General features: G+C 43.6%; 1 protein-coding gene across 1 annotated transcript in view; it reads left to right on the top strand.

Annotated features, from left to right (window-relative positions):
* UST (uronyl 2-sulfotransferase) overlaps positions 1-19,619 on the top strand; it is a 337,771-nt gene that overhangs the window by 255,004 nt on the left and 63,148 nt on the right. The window contains exon 6 of the mRNA XM_038741362.1: positions 18,757-18,854. Within this exon, the coding sequence (XP_038597290.1) occupies positions 18,757-18,854 (98 nt within the window). The remainder of the gene's footprint in view (positions 1-18,756; positions 18,855-19,619) is intronic.

Genomic DNA, 19,619 nt, shown 5'->3' with positions numbered 1-19,619 from the left:
AATGGAAAAAGAGCCATTGGAATAGCCACATTGATAGCCACTTCAATTTTCGCTGCCCACATTAGCCAGCCACTGGGCCAGTCCACCATATCAGGCATCCTAAAGTGGTTCACCTCTGATGGCATAGCTTTGTACACCCTCCCCTGCTGCTGGCTGGTGATTCCAAGCCCTTACCCTCAACTCCCTATTTTCTCCCTCCACCACAGTGAAGTATTCATTCAGTCGTATTTATTGAGCGCTTAGTATGTGCAGAGGTATGGATTGGACTTTGAGGAGGACATTGGCAGTAATGAGTAAAAAGGTGGTGGAAACAAATGTGTAGTTCATAAACACACTGCTTCAGGAAATTGCATCCCAAGAGCCACGGAACTTAGGATAAAGTGATGTTTTGATGCTGTGTCTGCCTGCCAGAATTGATAACATTGTATAAACTTCTGCACAAGCCAAGACTACTTGGCAGTATAATATTTTTCAAAATACATAATCACTCTGTTATGACAAAAAAAAATAGGTCCGGTTACATGACCACAGTTGTGATAAAAACTATTTGGAGCAGCATGGCTCAGTGGAAAGAGCATGGGCTTTGGAGTCAGAGCTCATGGGTTCGAATTCCAACTCCACCACATGTCTGCTGTGTGATCTTGGGCAAGTCACTTAACTTCTCTGGGCCTCAGTTGCCTCATCTGTAAAATGGGGATTAAGACTGTGAGCCTCACGTGGGACAACCTGATCAGCCTGTATCCTCCCCAGCGCTTAGAACAGTGCTTTGCACATAGTAAGTGCTTAACAAATGCCAGTTATTATTATTATTATTATTTGGGTGGTGTGCAGGACCCCTAAAATCTGTGTTCATACTGTCTTATTGGAAACATCTAGTAGCTCTTCAAAATAGGGAAGGATGTTTGAACAAGGGCTCCAATAAAGTATCATTGTTTTAGCTTTAATCAGCTCAGTATAAGAAAACATGTCCAGGGAATCATAAAAGAGACATGTGCACAGAATGGCTCATTGAGAGCCTATCAAGGGTAAAAATGAGCCAGTGAGCCAACCAGGCCGAAATTCAGAAGACCAGTAGCCAACAGTTCCCAGTGATTCACCTTTGAAGATGTAGGGCCATGCCTTTGTTGCCTTCCAAGTGGAATGATTCTGGTGGTTTCCCTCTATGTCCAGTAAACATTTATCCACCTCATAAAGTAACCACACAGGCTGGCACAATTCTGCATAGTTGGCCTTCCTTCCTGGCCCGGAGATTGGAACAGCACTGGGTGCTGCAGTTTTGACTTCAGGTTGGGCCACATAGCTGGGTTAGGGAATCTTGTGGGGCATGGACCTGGATGAATCTGATGTTGTTGGTTTCCATAACTTTTATGCATGGGAAAAAAAGGCCAAGCCCATCCAGTGTTGGTAATGAAAAACAAAATTACCTGTTTTAATTTCTCATGCCTTGGCTAGTGCTATTCAACACGAACACCTTAAGTAAAAATTCCTAGGAATAGATTTTATTATATTAAATTGAATTTAATAAGATGCGCCTAGTAAGGGTTGTCTTAATAGTACATAGAAGCTCTCTGTAGCAGTCATGAGAGTGAATTACCCTTCCCCACTGTCCAAGCTCTAGTTCTCATCCTTCATCCAAACTCTTCCTTACCAAAAATGCAAAGTGAGCACAAAGGGATCTGTTCACTGACTCAGCTCTGTTGAGCAATATTAGCCACTAGTTTTAGGATCTTCCAGAGTCCACAATCTCTGGGCAGGGTTAGGCCTTCCCTGAAGCGGGCCTGAAATTGGTAAGGTCCAAAGCAGTTTAGTACTTTTCTTTGGCCAGGGCCCAAATTACTTTCGGAGCAGAGGAGGAGGGCAGCAGGAAGGCTTCCAGAACACGGTACTCAAGAATGCACAGTATTAACCTCTTTACACATACTCTCATAGTCTGACCAAGGTGTGAAAAGTGACCCATTTTTGAGTCACAAGGTTGGCAGAGACAGGCACTCCAGTGATGCTAAAAGAGCAGGAAGGATAGAAGACAAGAAATATGCTCTGCACACAGTAAGCGCTCAATAAGTATGATTGAATGAATGAATGAATGAAGAAGGGAAGTGGGCTGGGGGAAGAGAGAGGAAGAGAGACATACTGAACCTCGATTTTGTCTATCTTGCTTATCAACACCTTGTCTACATCCTGCCACTGGCCTGAAACTCCCTCCCACTTTGTATCTGATAAATGGTCAATCCCCACCTTCAAAGCCTAATTAAAAGCACATCTCCAAGAGGCCTTTCCTGACTAAGCCCTCACTGCCTCTTCCCCCACTCCCTTCTGCATCACCCTTCCACTGAGATTTGCACCCTTTATTCACCCCACACTCAGCCCCATAGCACTGATGTACATATCTATAATTTATGTTAATGTCTGTCTCCCCCTCTAGACTATAAACTCCTTGTGGGCAGGAAACACATCTACCAACTCTATTATATAGAAGCAGCATGGCTTAGTGGAAAGAGTACAGACTTGGGAGTCAGAGGTCATGGGTTCTGATCCTGGCTCCACCATTTGTCAGCTGTGTGACTTTGAGCAAGACACTTAACTTCTCTGTGCCTCAGTTATCTCATCTGTAAAATGGAGATTAAGACTGTGAGCCCCTGATAACCTTGTATCTACCCCAGTGCTTAGAGCAGTGCTTGGCACATAGTAAGAGTTTAACAAATACTATTATTATTATTCTCTCAAGAGCTTAGTACAGTGCTCTGCACATAGTAAGCACTCAATCAGTCTGCCCTCGTGGATAGAGCACAGGGCTGGGAGTCAGAACAACTGGGTTCTTAGCTCTGCCATTTGCTGGGTGACCTTGGTTAAGTCACTTAATTTATCTGTGCCTCAGTTATCTCATCCGTATAATGGGGACTAAAACGGTGAACGCCATGTGAGATATGAACTGTGTCCAACCTGGTGATCTTCTATCTACACCAGTGCTTAATACAGTGCCTGGCACATAGTAAGCACTCAATAAATACCGTTAAAATGAATAAATAAATATGACTGATTGATGAAGGACAAAGGGAGAGCAGGAGGATAAGGGAGAAGGTGGGAAACATAGGGAAAGACATTAACTTACCCAGTGACCACCATCCTCTGATTGGCCCCGGCCATGGCTGACGACTTCTGATTGGCCCCAGCCTCGAGAGCCCCGTTGTTGGGTAGGGACCGTCTCTATATGTTGCCGATTTGTACTTCCCAAGCGCTTAGTACAGTGCTGTGCACACAGTAAGCGCTCAATAAATACAACTGAATGAATGAGAGCCAGCATTAATCCTGCTGCCCAGGCCATGGCCACCATCTTGGGAAGGAACAACAGTGTTGGCAGTGTAGCTGCTGGATTTAAGCAGCACTATTTCCACCACCATTGCCCTCCCCAGTCCATTCGGTGGAGTTTCTGGTGCAGCTGGCCTGCACCTGGATTCATCATTCAGTCATGCCAGAGTCTCTAAGGAACAATTCGGGAACAATCACGTCAGTTGCTGCCATTGAAGAGGAAGAAAAGGAGGCTGTCTGGACAGCCTCTATCCTCCTCCTCCCATATGTCTCTTCCCACCCCTGCTGCTGGGCCACCACACCTGTCTACCCCCAACCTCCACCCCAGCTGAGAGCAGGATACAATTGATTCCCCTCAGAGACTTTTTGGGGAGGTGAGACAGATCCCCAGAATTCATAACTGGCCTTCTGAATGGAGATTATTCATTCAGGATAAATATGCAAGGATCCTGGCAGTAGTAGTCAGTTTAACTATTGTGTCCCTGAGTCCAGGATGTCCCCACAGTGGGGTCAAGACTGTCCTGAATCTGGCATGCCTGACCACAGCCACTCTGTGACTGGTAAATAATCAATCACTCAATAGATCAATGGTATTTATTGAGTGCTTACTGTGTGCAGAGAATTCATTCATTCATTCAATTGTATTAATTGAGCGCTTACTGTGTGCAGAGCACTGTACTAAGCGCTTGGGAAGTACAAGTCAGAAACATATAGAGACGGTCCCTACCCAACAATGGGCTTACAGTCTAGAGGGGGGAGACAGATAACAAAACAAAACATGTAGACAGGTGTCAAAATCATCAGAACAAATAGAATTATAGCTATATGCACATCATTAACAAAATAAATAGAATAGTAAATATGTACAAGAAAAATAGAAAAATAAATCTGTACAAATATAGGCAAGTGCTGTGGGGACGGGAAGTAGGCAGGGCAGGAGGGATGTGGAGGAGGAGAGGAAAAAGGGGGCTCAGTCTGGGAAGGCCTCCTGGAGGAGGTGAGCTCTCAATAGGGCTTTGAAGGGAGGAAGAGAGCTAGTTTGGTGAATGTACGGAGGGAGGGCATTCCAGGCCGGGGGAAGGACGTGGGCCAGTGGTCGATGGTGGGATAGGTGAGAACGAGGCACAGTAAGGAGGTTAGTGGCTGAAGAGCAGAGGGGGCGAGGTGATGGACAGCCTTGAAGCCGAGAGTGAGGAGTTTTTGCTTGATCCGTAGGTTGACAGGCAGCCACTGGAGATTTTTGAGGAGGGGAGTGACATGCCCAGAGCGTTTCTGTACAGAGATAATCCGAGCAGCAGAGTGAAGTATAGACTGAAGTGGGGAGAGACAGTAGGAAGGGAGATCAGAGACGAAGCTGGTGCAGTAATCCAGTCCGAATAGGATGAGAGATTGAACCAGCAAGGTAGTGGTTTGGATGGAGAGGAAAGGGCAGATCTTGGTGATGTTGTGGAGGTGAGACCGGCAGGCTTTGGTGACGGATTGGATGTGAAAGGTGAACGACAGAGCGGAGTTGAGGTTGACACCAATATTGCGGGCTTGTGAGACGGGAAGGATGGTAGTGCCATCTACAGTGACAGCAAAGTCAGGGAGAGGGCAGGGTTTGGGAGGGAAGATAAGGAGTTCACTTTTGGACATATTGAGTTTTAGATGGTGGGCAGACATCCAGATGGAGATGCCCTGAAGGCGGGAGAAGATATGAGCCTGGAGGGAGAGAGAGCAGGGGCGGAGATGTAGATTTGGGTGTCACCAGTGTAGGGATGACAGTTGAAGCTGTGAGAGCGAATGAGTTCACTGAGTGAGTGTAGATGGAGAACAGAAGGGGACCAAGAACTGACCCTTGAGGAACCCCTACAGTAAGGGGATGGGAGGGAGAGGAGGAGCACGCAAAGGAGACTGAGAATGACCAGCTGAAGAGATGAGGAGAACCAGGAGAGGATGGAGTCTGTGAAGCCAAGGTTGGATAGCGTGTTGAGGAGAAGGGGGTGATCTACATTGTCGAAGGCAGCTGAGAAGTCGAGGAGGATTAGGATAGAGTAGGAGCCATTGGATTGGCAAGAGGAGGTCATTGGTGACCTTTGAGAGGGCAGTTTCAGTGGCATGTAGGGGATGGAAGCCAGATTGGAGGGGGTCAAGGAGAGAGTTGGCATTGAGGAATTTGAGGCAGCGAGTGTAGATGACTCGTTCTAGGAGTTTGGAAAGGAAGGGTAGGAGGGAGATAGGGTGATAACTAGAAGGGGAGGTGGGGTCAAGTGACGGTTTTTTTTAGAGCACTGTTCTAAGCCCATAGAAGAGTACAGTAACCAGAGTTGGCAGACACATTCCCTGGCCACAGCGACCTTACAGACCAGAGGAAAAGACATTAAAGAATAAACATTAAATATAGAATAAACATTAAAACAGAAGATAGTTATAGGAAGAGGACAAGAGGAGCCCTTATATTAGAAAAGGTTAATTTGGGAAAGTGAGAAAATGTTTGATGTCTTATCTGCAATTGTGAACAGGAAAATGGATCACTTGAAGGATGCCAAGTTCATTCGATCATATATATAGAGAGCTTAACTGCATGTGGAGCACTATTCTAAGAGCTTGGCAAATTACAGAAGTCAAGAAGCAGTGTGGCTTAGTGGAAAGAGCCTGGGCTTTGGAGTCAGAAGTCATGGGTTCAAATCCTGGCTCTGTCACTTGTCAGCTGAGTGACTTTGGGCAAGTCACTTAACTTCTCTGTGCCTCAGTTCCCTCATCTGTAAAATGGGGATTAAGGCTGTGAGCCCCCCCGTGGGACAACCTGATCACCTTGTACCCTCACCAGTGCTTAGAACAGTGCTTTGCATATAATAAGCGCTTAATAAATGCCATCATTATTCTTATTGTTAAAATATAACTGCTCTAGTTGCCATCTCCCTCACCCCAACATGAACAGTCTAGCAAAAGCCATTCACTACCATCTTTCTTACCTGGGAAAGGATCAGTATTGTCATTGCTAGCCAGTTATCATCAGATACCCGGTGGCAGTATGAATAGGCCAAGAGTGCCTATTTGTACTTCCCAAGCGCTTAGTACAGTGCTCTGCACATAGTAAGCGCTCAATAAATACGATTGATTGATTGATTGAAGAGTGAGCCCTGAATATTCTCCCAGGGTTGAAGTGCTCACTTTGGCCTTCAGAATTCTCTCAATTCACTTGGGGACAATTTTTCTGTAATGCTTCCAATCGATGATATTTATTAAGCCCTTGCTATGTGCAGAGCACTGTACTCAACGTTTTGGAGAGTACAGCGTAATAGAGCTGGTAGGCATGATCCCTTTCTCTAGGAGCTTACAGTCTAATGGGGAAGCCAGACATTAAAATAGGTTTCAGGTGGGGAGATTGCAGAATTTAAGGATTTGTATACATCGGTCCTAATTTTAAACTCCTGTTAACCGAAAAAGGTAGGCAGTAGCCCCTCTCTGAGCCCAAGGGGCATCTGCTGCTAGTAGCACAACTACCACTTCAGGGCTGTAGAGTTCCCTGGAGGTTTCTGGTGTGGGGATCTGCACATCAGATCAAACAGGCCATACCACAAACTCCCAGACAGCAGTTCCCAGTATCAGCAATATCAACTGCAACAGCTGTTGAGGGGAGGCAGTAAGGTAGGAAGGGTAGCCTGATTTCCTCTCTCCTTGCTTACCTACCGCTGGCCTGCTGGCTCTCTGGGTCACTGCTTTGTGTCTTTTTGTGTGTGCAAATCAATAGGCTTGCAGGTACGTTCCTGCCACCAGTCTGTCACATTCGCCATCTCTTGCTGCCGCTATTTCTCTCTTTCATTGTCTCTGTCTCTACCCTTTTCTTGCTTCTCCTCCCTCTTGCTCTCTTCTCTAGACTTTCTAGTCTCTTCTAGACTGTGAGCCCACTGTTGGGTAGGGACTGTCTCTATATGTTGCCAACTTGTACTTCCCAAGCACTTAGTACAGTGCTCTGCACACAGTAAGTGCTCAATAAATACGATTGATGGATTGATTCTCCCCTACCTCAGTCTGGGATCACTGACTTTACTTACGGAAGCCCAAGTTGAGCTGCAGAAAATATGATCATTTTAAGATTCCCAGAAATCTGCAGCTCCGAATTAAACTCAAATAATAAAAACACATCAAAGTAGTACACTTGCTCTAGTCTTGAAGTTATTAAAAAAAATCAGCTCTGTGCAATTTGATTTGGTATCCTTGAATCCATCCATTTCCCTGACCAGGACTGTAGTTAAAAATCAGACGTTTTCTCCAATAATTTATCAATGATATTTGTTGAACACTTACTGTGTGCAGAGCACTGTAGTAAGCACTTGGGAGACTACAATACAGCAGAGATGTTAGGCACATTCCCTGCCCACAGGAAGCTTATAGTCTAGAGGGGTAGAGCAGCGTGGCTCAGTTTCAAGAGCCTCACTTTGGAGTCAGAGGTCATGGGTTCAAATTCTGGCTCTGCCAATTGTCAGCTGTGTGACTTTGGGCAAGTCACTTAACTTCTCTAGGCCTCAGTTCCCTCATCTATAAAATGGGGATTAAGACTGTGAGCCCCCCGTGGGACAACCGGATCACTTTGTAACCTCCCCAGCGCTTAGAACAATGCTTTGCACATAGTAAGCACTTAATGAATGCCATCATCATTATTATTATATTGAAATGAATTACAGCTATGTATATAAGTGCTGTAGGAGCTGAATATGGGGTGTCTGGTGCTTAAAGAGTACAAATCGAAGTACAAAGGTGACACAGAAGGGAGCGGGAGTAGAAGAAATGAGGTATTAGTTGGGGAAGTCTTCTTGGAGGAGATGTGATTTAAATAAGATTTTAAAGGTGGGGAAAGTGGGGTCTATTAGATATGAAGGAGAAGAGAGATCCAGGCCAGAGAAAGGACATGGTCAAAGGTTTGGCTGTACAGTAGATGAGATCAAGGAACAGTGAGGAGGTTGGTATTATTATACTTACTACAGCATTCCTGTCTAGTATAAGAATTTATTATGCTGGCTTCCATCCATAATTGTTAATATGTATTTTTTTTATCAGTAGTAGCCTAAATCTCAATGCACACCATCCCAAATCTTGAGGCAGGAATTATTTTGATGATTGGATTAATTTCACATCAGGGGTGCTGTGCTGATGTGATTGCCAATTTGATATATTTCCCAACATTTACTCCTGTTTAAGGCTGTCTTTGATGTGGTGGGCAGGGCATTGGGAATTTCTTAGTTGAACACAGAGAGATTTTCTGGCTATCAGCGATAGGTGCTGTAATGAAATTCTGTACTGACTGAAGCACTGTGAAAACAATAGTCTTGAAAGCAGTTGCTGTATGAGCTCCTTCATAGTTTTTCCACATTATGAAAGAAACTTAATACATTAAAGGTACTGTTGAAAGTCTTTTTTTAATGAACTACTTCCTTTGCAGACTTTACTGTGACTTTTTGCTTCAAATCTGTTACCTGCAGGCTTTGATATAACCATATCTTTTTATCTAGATTGTTACACGTGAGACAGAAGATAACTGGGGAGTTAATTGGAGAAGGGAGATTTTCATGTGTGGGTTTGGGGTTAGATTTGTAGTGGAGAGGTTGTGGGGGAAAAAAATCAGTGCATGCTATTAAATGAGAATCTTTTACTGGCCTTTGATCAGAAACTGAAATGTATAACTGTAGTTTGATGTATATAAGAGCAATACAAAGAACAGGTGAATATGCTATTATATCCTATCTGAATCCAGAGTTTTGAATCCTAAATTCAAGGCTCCTGCTGACCCTGTGGCAAACTATTTTTTTTTTATTTTAAAAAAAGTATTTGTTAACCTCTTACTATATGCCAGGCACTGTAATAAGCACAGGGGTAGATTCAAGCTAATCAGATTGGACACATCCAAGATTGACATGGTGCTGAAGGCCTTAAGTCCCCATTTTACAGATGAGGTAACTAAGGCATAGAGAAATTAAGTGATTTGTCCAAGGTCACACAGCAGACAAGTGGCAGATTCAGGATTCATTCATTCATTCATTCATTCAATTGTATTTACTGAGCACTTACTCTGTACAGAGCACTATACTAAGCGCTTGGGAAGTACAAGTTGGCAGCATAGAGACGGTCCCTACTCAACAGCGGGTTCACAGTCTAAAAGGGGGAGACAGACAACAAAACAAAACATATTAACAAAATAAAATAGAATAAATATGTACAAGTAAAATAAATAGAGTAATAAACACTTACAAAGATATATACATATATACAGGTGCTTTGGGGAGGGGAAGGAGGTAAGGTGGGGGGATGGGGAAGGGGAGGAGGGGGAGAGGAAGGAGGGGACTCAGTCTGGGAAGGTCTCCTGGAGGAGGTGAGCTCTCAGTAGGGCTTTGAAGGGAGGAAGAGAGCTAGCTTGGCAAATGTGCGGAGGGAGGGCATTCCAGGCCAGGGGGATGACGTGGGCCGGGGGTCGACAGCGGGACAGGTGAGAATGAGGCACAGTGAGGAGGTTAGCGGCCAAGGACTGGAGGGTACGGGCTGGGCTGTAGAAGGAAAGAAGGGAGGTAAGGTAGGAGGGGGCAAGGTGATGGACAGCCTTGAAGCCGAGAGTGAGGACTTTTTGTCTGATGTGTAGGTTGATTGGTAACCACTGGAGATTTTTGAGGAGGGGAGTAACATGCCCAGAGTGTTTCTGCACAAAGATGATCCAGGCAGCAACGTGAAGTATAGATCGAAGTGGGGAGAGACAGGAGGATTGGAGATCAGAGAGGAGGCTGATGCAATAATCCAGTCGGGATAGGATGAGAGATTGAACCAGCAGGGTAGCAGTTTGGATGGAGAGGAAAGGGCGGATCTTGGCAATGTTGCAGGGGTGAGACCGGTAGGTTTTGGTGATGGATTGGATGTGAGGGGTGAACGAGAGAGCAGAGTTGAGGATGACACCAAGGTTGCGGGCTTGTGATACGGGAAGGATGGTAGTGCCGTCAACAGTGATGGGAAAGTCAGGGAGAGGGCAGGGTTTGGGAGGGAAGATAAGGAGTTCAGTCTTGGACATATTGAGTTTTAGATGGCGGGCAGACATCCAGATTGAGATGTCTTGAAGGCAGGAGGAGACACGAGCCGGAAGGGAGGGAGAGAGAGCAGGGGCAGAGATATAGATTTGGGTGTCATCAGCGTAGAGATGATAGTTGAAGCCGTGGGAGCGAATGAGTTCACCAAGGGAGTGAGTGTAGATTAGATTAGAACCCAGGTCCTTCAGACTCCCAGTTCCGTGCTCCATCCACTAGGCCATGCTGTTTCTCTTCAACATACTAGTGATCTGATTCTCCATATATTTTTTTATTTGCATCTTACCATGATGTTGTGTGTGTATACTTTGGACATACTTGGTAATGACTTCAAAGTAGTTAAAAGTATGGGTCCTTGCTGCCAGATTATAGAATATTGAGTGACTATCTTTTAACTACTATAATTTGTTCATTTGTATGACTTTTAGACTGTGAGCCCACTGCTGGGTAGGGACTGTCTCTATATGTTGCCAACTTGTACTTCCCAAGCGCTTAGTACAGTGCTCTGCACACAGTAAGCGCTCAATAAATACGATTGATGATGATATTGTATTTTCGTTCAAACTTCAGTCACTAAAATCAGAATGACTGATTGAAGTGAGGGTTTGGTAACCTGATAGAAGAGGCAATCACCGGCAGCCCAATCAATTGAATAGTCAAACACGTATCTGAATTTTTAAATGACAGACTAGAAATCTAATCTCTTCTGTGCATTGAGTTCAGTGAACCAAAATGAAAATGGACATCCACGGGAATCCCTTTGAAAACTCCATAATTATTTTATGATTCTATAAATAAGGAATGAGAGAAAGGGAAGGTGAATCATCCTTCTAAAATGAACTCCAGAGTTTCCGTGCTTCTAACAGTTTAGAAATGAAATTTCAACCAAGGGCATAAAAATAAGATCTAAAATTTTAAAATCTGATAAGTTAAAATTCCTAATCTTTTCTAAGCAGCAAAATCTACTGATTTGAGTTTCACTGCCTTTCCTTGTCCCTCGCCTCCCCCTGGTGGAGTTGCTAACAAGCCGGGAAATATTTGTGCTTTCATTACTTCGTCACCGCAACAGATGGTGATAAACATATGTGATTCATTGCCACAGAGAGTAATACAGACTGAAAATATCAATAGGCTAGAAATGGAATCAGAAAAGTATGTGGTTGATATGTCCATAATAAACTAGGAATGTTAAAGATGCAAGAAGGATGTAAATACATTTATGGATAATTACTCCAGCATAGGTTATTAGAAGGAAAAGGTAAAGGATGTTCATTCATTCATTCAGTCATATTTATTGAGCGCTTACTGTGTGCAGAGCACTGTACTAAGCGCTTGGAAAGTACAATTCGGCGACACATAGAGACAGCCCCTACCCAACAATGGGCTCACAGTCTAAAAGATGCTAAAAGCTCATCTCTAATTAAGCATTGTCACCCCAGAAGCAGAACGCTGGGCTGGAAGTTCTGCTGATCTGAACTTGTATGGCATTGCTTATGTTCTCATATTCTTACATCAGGAGGTTAATAATAATAATAATAATAATAATAATAGTATTTAAGTGCTTCGTATGTGTCAAGCACTGTAATTCATTAATTCAATCATATTGAGCACTTACTGTGTGCAGAGCACTGTACTAAGTGCTTGGGAGAGTGCAGCACAACAATAAACAGACACATCCCCTGCCCACAATGAGTTTACAGTCTAGAAGTGGGGAGATAGAAGGGAGAGGGAGAAGAGGAAAAGGAGACAGTCTGGGAAGGCCTCTTGGAGGAGATGTACCTTTAATAAGGCTTTGAAGGGAGGGAGAGTAATCGTCAGACACAGTCCCTGTCCCACATGGGGCTTTCAGTATAAGGGAGACAGAGAGATTTTGGATCCAACTTAATTCTCATTTTGCAGATGAGGCACAGAATAGTAAAGTTACATCCCCAAAGTCATAAGTTGCAGAGTTAGGAACAAAGCCCAAGTCCCCTTACACACAGGTCCATGTTTTTTCACTAGACCATGCTGAGATGTTTCCCTTTCTCGTGGAAAGCTAAAGGCAGTGGTTTGACCATATTTCCAGTCTCAAAGATCAGCCTAATGATCTAATAACTGTTGCTCATCAGTGGTATTTATTGACTGCTTACTGTGTGCAGAGCACCGTACTAAGCACATGGGAGAATAAAATTCCACAGGTTTTAGACATATTCCCTGTCCACAATTAGCTCACAGCCTAGAAGGGGAGTCCCTTGGTGAACTCATTCGCTCCCATGGCTTCAACTATCATATCTACAATGATGACACCCAAATCTCCATCTCCGCCCCTGCTCTCTCCCTCCCTTCATGCTCCTGTCTTCTCTTGCCTTCAAGACATCTCCATCTGGATGTCTGCCCGCCATCTAAAACTCAATATGTCCAAGACTGAACTCCTTATCTTCCCTCCCAAACCCTGCCCTCTCCCTGACTTTCCCCATCACTGTCGACGGCACTACCGTCCTTCCCGTCTCACAAGCCCACAACCTTGATGTCATCCTTGACTCTGCTCTCTCGTTCACCCCTCACATCCAATCCGTCACCAAAACCTGCCAGTCTCACCTCCGCAACATCGCCAAAATCCGCCCTTTCCTCTGCATCCAAACTGCTACCCTGCTGTTTCAATCTCTCATCCTATCCCGACTGAATTACTGCATCAGCCTCCTCTCTGATCTCCCATCCTCCTGTCTCTCCCCACTTCAGTCTATACTTCATGCTGCTGCCCGGATCATCTTTGTGCAGAAACGCTCTGGGCATGTTACTCCCCTCCTCAAAAATCTCCAGTGGCTACCAATCAACCTACACATCAGGCAAAAACTCCTCACTCTCATCTTCAAGGCTGTCCATCACCTTGCCCCCTCCTACCTCACCTCCCTTCTCTCCTTCTACAGCCCAGTCCTCACCTTCCGCTCCTCTGCCGCTAACCTCCTCACTATACCTCGTTCTCGCCTGTTCCATCGTCGACCCCTGGCCCACGTCCTCCCCCTGGCCTGGAATGCCCTTCTTTCGCACATCTGCCAAGCTAGCTCTCTTCCTCCCTTCAAAGCCCTACTGAGAGCTCACCTCCTCCAAGAGGCCTTCCCAAACTGAGCCCGTTTTCTCCTCTCCTCCTCCCCATCCCCCCGCCCTACCTTCTTCCCCTCCCCACAGAACCTGTATATATGTTTGTACAGATTTATTACTCTGTTTATTTCACTTGTACATATTTACTATTCTATTTATTTTGTTAATGATGTGGATTTAGCTTGAATTCTATTTGTTCTGACGTCTTGACACCTGTCCACTTGTTTTGTTTTGTTGTCTGTCTCCCCTTTCTAGACTGTGAGCCCATTGTTCGGTAGGGACCGTCTCTATATGTTGCCAACTTCTACCTCCCAAGCACTTAGTACAGTGTGCTGCACACAGTAAGTGCTCAATAAATACAATTGAATGAATGAATGAATAAATACTTTATAATATATGATTTATAGATATGGACATAAGGGTGGAGTGAATATCAAATCCCCAAAGGGTGCAGATCCAAGTGCATAGACAGATGACACAAAAAGGAAAGGGAGTCAAGCCCATGTGGGATAGGGACTGTCCAATCAGATTTGCTTATATCCTCTCCAGCACTTACTACAGTGCCTCATTGAGAAGCAGCATGGCATAGTGGATAAAGCACGGGCCTGGGAATCAGAAGGTCATGGATTCTAATCTCGTCACCCCACTTGCCTTCTGAGTGACCTTGGGCTAGTCACTTCTCTTCTCTGTGCCTCAGTTACTTCATCTTTAAAATGGTGATTGAGACTGTGAGCCCCACATGGGACAACTTAATTTGCTTGTATCCTCCCCAGTGCCTGGCACATAGTAAACGCTTAACAAAAATAGTATTATTATTAACAAATACCACAATTATTATTATTATCATTTTTATTATTATTAGGAGATGTGACCTTAATAAGACTTTGAAGGTGGGGAGAGGGGTGGTCTGATGAATTTGGACAGGGAGGAAGTTCCAGATTTAGAGGGAGAATGTGGGAAAGGGGTTAGCGGTGAGATAGATATCTCAACCTGTTATCCCAGTATGGGATCTATCCTGTTCTAATGCCCCACACTTAGCAACCTTGGGGCAGGTAAGCAGATTTTGTAGAATTTGGGGTTGCAGTACCTCATAACTGGAAACATAAATAGGGTCACAAGATAAGCCTTCAATGTATAGATCACTTTTCTTAAAGGAAAGATATTCCGTATAAATTACTCTATTTTATTAATGATATGTATATATCTATAATTCTGTTTATTTTGATGGTATTGACGCCAGTCTACTTGTTCTGTTTTGCTGTCTGTCTCCCCCTTCTAGACTGTGAACCCGTTGTTGGGTGAGGACTGTCTCTATATGTTGCCGAACTTTCCAAGTGCTTAGTACAGTGCGCGCTCAATAAATAGCGACTGACTGACTGACTGAATGAGTGAATGAAATGGTAAAAACACAGTAATTTGGAATAGTCCAACTCCCTCCCCAAAATATGTGATCTAGGGGGGCAACTTCTTGTTGCCTCCGAGTTGTACAGAAATATTTTTGGACATGAAGTCAGTGGCGTGTTTTTAGTTTTTACCTTCTTTCCTGGGAATCAGACCTTTGAGAACTAGGCAAGGAGCAGCCAGTAAAGAGCACCATCTGTTGGTCGCCGAAAGGTGTTGAGTACATTTTCTGCATAATTTATTTTGTATTCAACTTAATATATGAACTTTCCTGCCTCTAGCCCATTAAAATATCCAGCCTTCATGCTTGCTTCCTAGATATAAAAATGGAGAGCTGTTCAGCGTGGCTCAGTGGAAAGAGCACGGATTTGGGAGTCAGAGGTCATGGGTTCAAATTCCGGCCCCGCCTCTTGTCAGCTGTGTGACTTTGGGCAAGTCACTTAACTTCTCTGGGCCTCAGTTACCTCAACTGTAAAATGGGGATTGACTGTGAGCCCCCCGTGGGACAAACTGATCACCTTGTAAACTCCCCAGCGCTTGAACAGTGCTTTGCACATAGTCAGCACTTAACAAATGTCATTATTATTATTATTATTATTATTATTATTATTATTATTATTATTATTATGGTGCCCTTCTCAGCTCTCACGCCCTATGTGGGACAACATGATTATCCTGTAGTAATAATAATAATAATAATAATAATGATATTTGTTAAGCGCTTACTATGTGCAAAGGAGGATACAAGATGATCAGGTTGTCCCACTTGGGGCTCACAGTTTCAATCCCCATTTTACAGATGATGGAACTGAGGCACAGAGAAGTTGTGACTTGCCCAAAGTCACACAGGTGACAAGCGGTGGAGCTGAGATTTGAACCCATGACCCTTGACTCCAAAGCCCTTGCTCGTTCCACTGAGCCACGCTGCTTCTCTGTATCTACCCCAGTGCTTAGAACAGTGTTGGGCACATAGTAAGTGCTTAACAAATGTCTTAATTATTATTACCTACAATATAGAAAAAGGTGATGGTTGGATCAGCATCACCCAGTCTTTAACACTAAAGTCATTTGAGTTCCTCTTGAGTCTCTTCCTCCAGATAACAAGTCTTATAAAAAAGATTCTTAAAAGAAAAACACACTAGATTTTCTGAACTGATTGAATTTCAGTTGCTTAACAGTACCATCTTTTCCCTAGATTGGGTGGTTGAGTGGTCCATTAAACCCATCTGGTGCTTGGAAATCACTGACTCACCCCTCAAGGAAAATATTTCTTCTTTATACATGCTGCTTCCATTCTTAAGACTTCTAAAAAAATGAGATGGAAAGATAATTAAGGCTAGAAAAGAATATTATCTGTGCCATCTATTTTAGTGTATGTGGGATGAGGATTGGGGTCATGGAGAGTTCATGGGGGTCATTTGAGATGAAATGGGACATTAAACTGCTTTCTGAAAATCTTCCCATTTTAATAAGTGAAAGTGATGATGATGATGATGGCATTTGTTAAGCGCTTACTATGTGCAAAGCACTGTTCTAAGCGCTGGGGGGTGGATACAAGGTGATCAGGTTGTCCCACGTGGGGCTTACAGACATCACCCCCATTTTACAGATGAGGTAACTGAAGCTCCGAGAAGTTAAGTGACTTGCCCAAGGTCACACAGCAGACATATGGCAGAGCTGGGACTCGAACCCATGACCTCTGACTCCAAAGCCCGGGCTCTTTCCACTGAGCCAAGGACACAAATGGGGTCATGGAGAGTTCATGAGGTCATCTGAGGACATGAATGGGGTCACACAGTGTTCATGGGGTCATTTGAGGTGAAATGGGACATTAAACTGCTTTCTGAAAATTTTCCCGAATTCATAAATGAAAGTGGGGGTCATCTGAGGACACAAATGGGGTCATGGGGAGTTCATGGGGTCATCTGAGGACACGAGTAGGGGGTCACAGAGAGTTCATCGGGCCATTTGAGGTCAAATGGGACATTAAACAGGTTTCTGAAATTTTTCTCAATTTCAAAAGTAAAAATGGGGTCACCCGAGGACACAAATGAGGTCACAGAGAGTTCATGGGGTCATTACTCTATTTTACTTGTACATATTTACTATTCCATTAATTTTGTTAATGATGTGCATTTAAGCTTTATTTCTATTTATTCTGGTGACACCTGTCCACGTGTTTTGTTTTGTTGTCTGTCTTCCCGTTCTAGACTGTGAGCCCATTGTTGGGTAGGGACCGCCTCTAGATGTTGCCAACTTGTACTTCCCAAGCACTTTGTACAGTGTTCTGCACATAGTAAGTGCTCAATAAATACAATTGAATGAATGAATACCCACTAATTTGGGAACTTGGACTAATTGAACAAGGTGAAAAGCAATTGCTTATTGCCAAGAGCTTTGGAAAGGCAGTCAATCATATTTAATGAGTGTTTCCTGTGTGCAGAGCACTGTAGTAAGCACTTGGGAGAGTTCAGTACACCAATAAGCACATTCCCTCCTAAAATGATGCCTGTCCACAAGGTATGTGCCGTAGGGTTGTCATTCATTCATTTTTCTTGCTGTGATTGCATGTACTTTGACATGTTATCCTGTTATTGCACTCAAGCAGATCCTAAAGGCAGAAGCACCCATGTATCCGACTATTTCTGGGGGAACATATCAAATCCTCTTACAAAGTCATTCTGGCTGTTTACCAATGTTCTCTGCCTCTGTCATTATTCAAAGGGTGTGAAGCTTGATGAGCATGTCTTTACAGTTCATTCTCATCCTTAACTTGTTCTTACAGTGAAATCTTAATTCATTATTGTACATTGATGTGGAATTTATTGTGCTGAAGATCTTTGAGCTTTTTGACTGCCGCAAAACCTAGCGGACTTAAAAGAGACTCTTTGAATCCAGCCCCTCAATTAAGTAGCTGCTGAAGCGTTAGGAAATTCTGACCTGTAAATGCATTTTCTTTCATCTGAGAGTGTGCTGTTTTAGGATGACTATCATCAAAATTTGCTTTGATTTTTAAGAGGATCATAAATTCCCTTTGGCCTAGCCCTTCAGACCAAATCCTATCTTTTCTTTATGGCAACCTACATAATATTATATTGGAGAAGCAGCATGGCTCAGTGGAAAGAGCACGGGCTTGGGAGCCAGAGGTCATGGGTTCTAATCCCAGCTCTACCACTTGTCAGCTGTGTGACTTTGGGCAAGCCACTTAACTTCTCTGTGCCTCAGTTACCTCGTCTGTAAAATGGGGATTGAGACTGTGAGCCCCATGTGGGACAGCCTGATTACCTTGTATCTCCCCAGCACTTAGAACAGTGCTGGCACATAGTAAGCACTTAACAAGTGCTATTATTATTATTACATTATGCAAAAGTTTTAAGATGTATCATTGATCAACCTTCGCTGCTCAGCCCATTGGGCTCTAGTGAGCTGTTCACTTTTGATGTCGACAGTAGTGCTGGATGTGGGGGACAAAAGGAGGGTGAGGCTTTCAGAGGAGTTGGAAACTAGAAAGGGACGGGCTTCCTAGAGCTTAATAGCCAGAAAACCACCATTTTGGGTGTCTCAGTATTGTCACAGACCTGGTTTGAGCTGAGGTAAGGGAAGAGCGTGACAGCCACCCCAGTGGAGTCTAAACCTCTGGTACTAGGTTCACCTCCCCACCATGAAGAGATGACATAATGACAATCCTGCTCTTTCCCTTGATAAAGGAAGATTTTCTTCTTGGGCTGTCATTACACTACTTCCTAATCCTCAGCAGAAAAGTTAGAATAATTAGAAAGCTAATTGCAGAATCCTGTGATTGTGACTTGACAGTTAGGCACAATATTCTTACCAATTGGTCCTGGAACTGTTTGAAAAGTTCTGGCTAGCTTGGTATATTTCAGAATCGTCTGGACATTTTAACCTGTTATGTTTTCTTTTTTAGGACATCAATGAGTGTATTCTTGAAAATTACCCTGAATGTTCCAATCCCAGATTGTTTTACATCATACCGTATTTTTGTGGACAACATCCCCGATGCAGGTAAATACAAAATACAGTTCAATATAGTGTATTTCTATGATGTTATATTTCAACATTCCTGAATTAAATAATAAATAATTCATTGGGAAGCTTGAAATGTTTTAGACATAGTAATATCAGGATCCAGTATAGAAGGCAGAGGAGAGCCAGGTAGCTGTGGAGAGCAAGAGCTGGCATGCTGCAGGACAGAATTAAGCTGTTTAAAGGTTTAATATTTTGATACTATAAATGTACCCAGGTACCTAACAAGCCTAATTGTAAGCCTAATATATCCCTAGGTCTATTCCAGGGAATGCCTGTTAGTTTTCTCCTCTTGAGCTCCCTTTAAACCTATGTCAGCACCAGATAGCCATTTGTAGTAATGAACAGGAAGACATGACATAGTAGAGTTTATAACCTAAAAGAAAGTGACAAAAATAACCTAACACTGTCGTTAACCGTTCCATCAGCAACTTAGTTTGTTTGCCTGGACAGAGAATACCATGGGGGCAATTTGGGATTGAGAGAAGTTAAAGTGGAATTAATCACTGTGGGCTCCGGAAAAGAATGTGCGGGTGAGCAGTAATTTATCCCTAAAGTCGTCCCACTCATTCTAATTTTTCATTACTCTCTTCTCTTTGAGAGAGCCTTGTCTTGATCCAACAGGAGAAGAGACTATGAGGAGAGATTAAAATCATTTTGATAACATAGGTAATCATCCAACAAATTTCCCTCTGGGTTCAAAAAGTAATTTTTCTCCAGCTTGATGACAAATTCCCCAATTGA

The sequence above is a fragment of the Tachyglossus aculeatus genome, chromosome 2 (assembly GCF_015852505.1).
Source record: "Tachyglossus aculeatus isolate mTacAcu1 chromosome 2, mTacAcu1.pri, whole genome shotgun sequence".
In the NCBI taxonomy this organism is placed as follows: Eukaryota; Metazoa; Chordata; class Mammalia; order Monotremata; family Tachyglossidae; genus Tachyglossus; species Tachyglossus aculeatus.
Note: the sequence above shows the minus strand (reverse complement) of the source record. Positions and strands in the feature narration are given on the sequence as shown.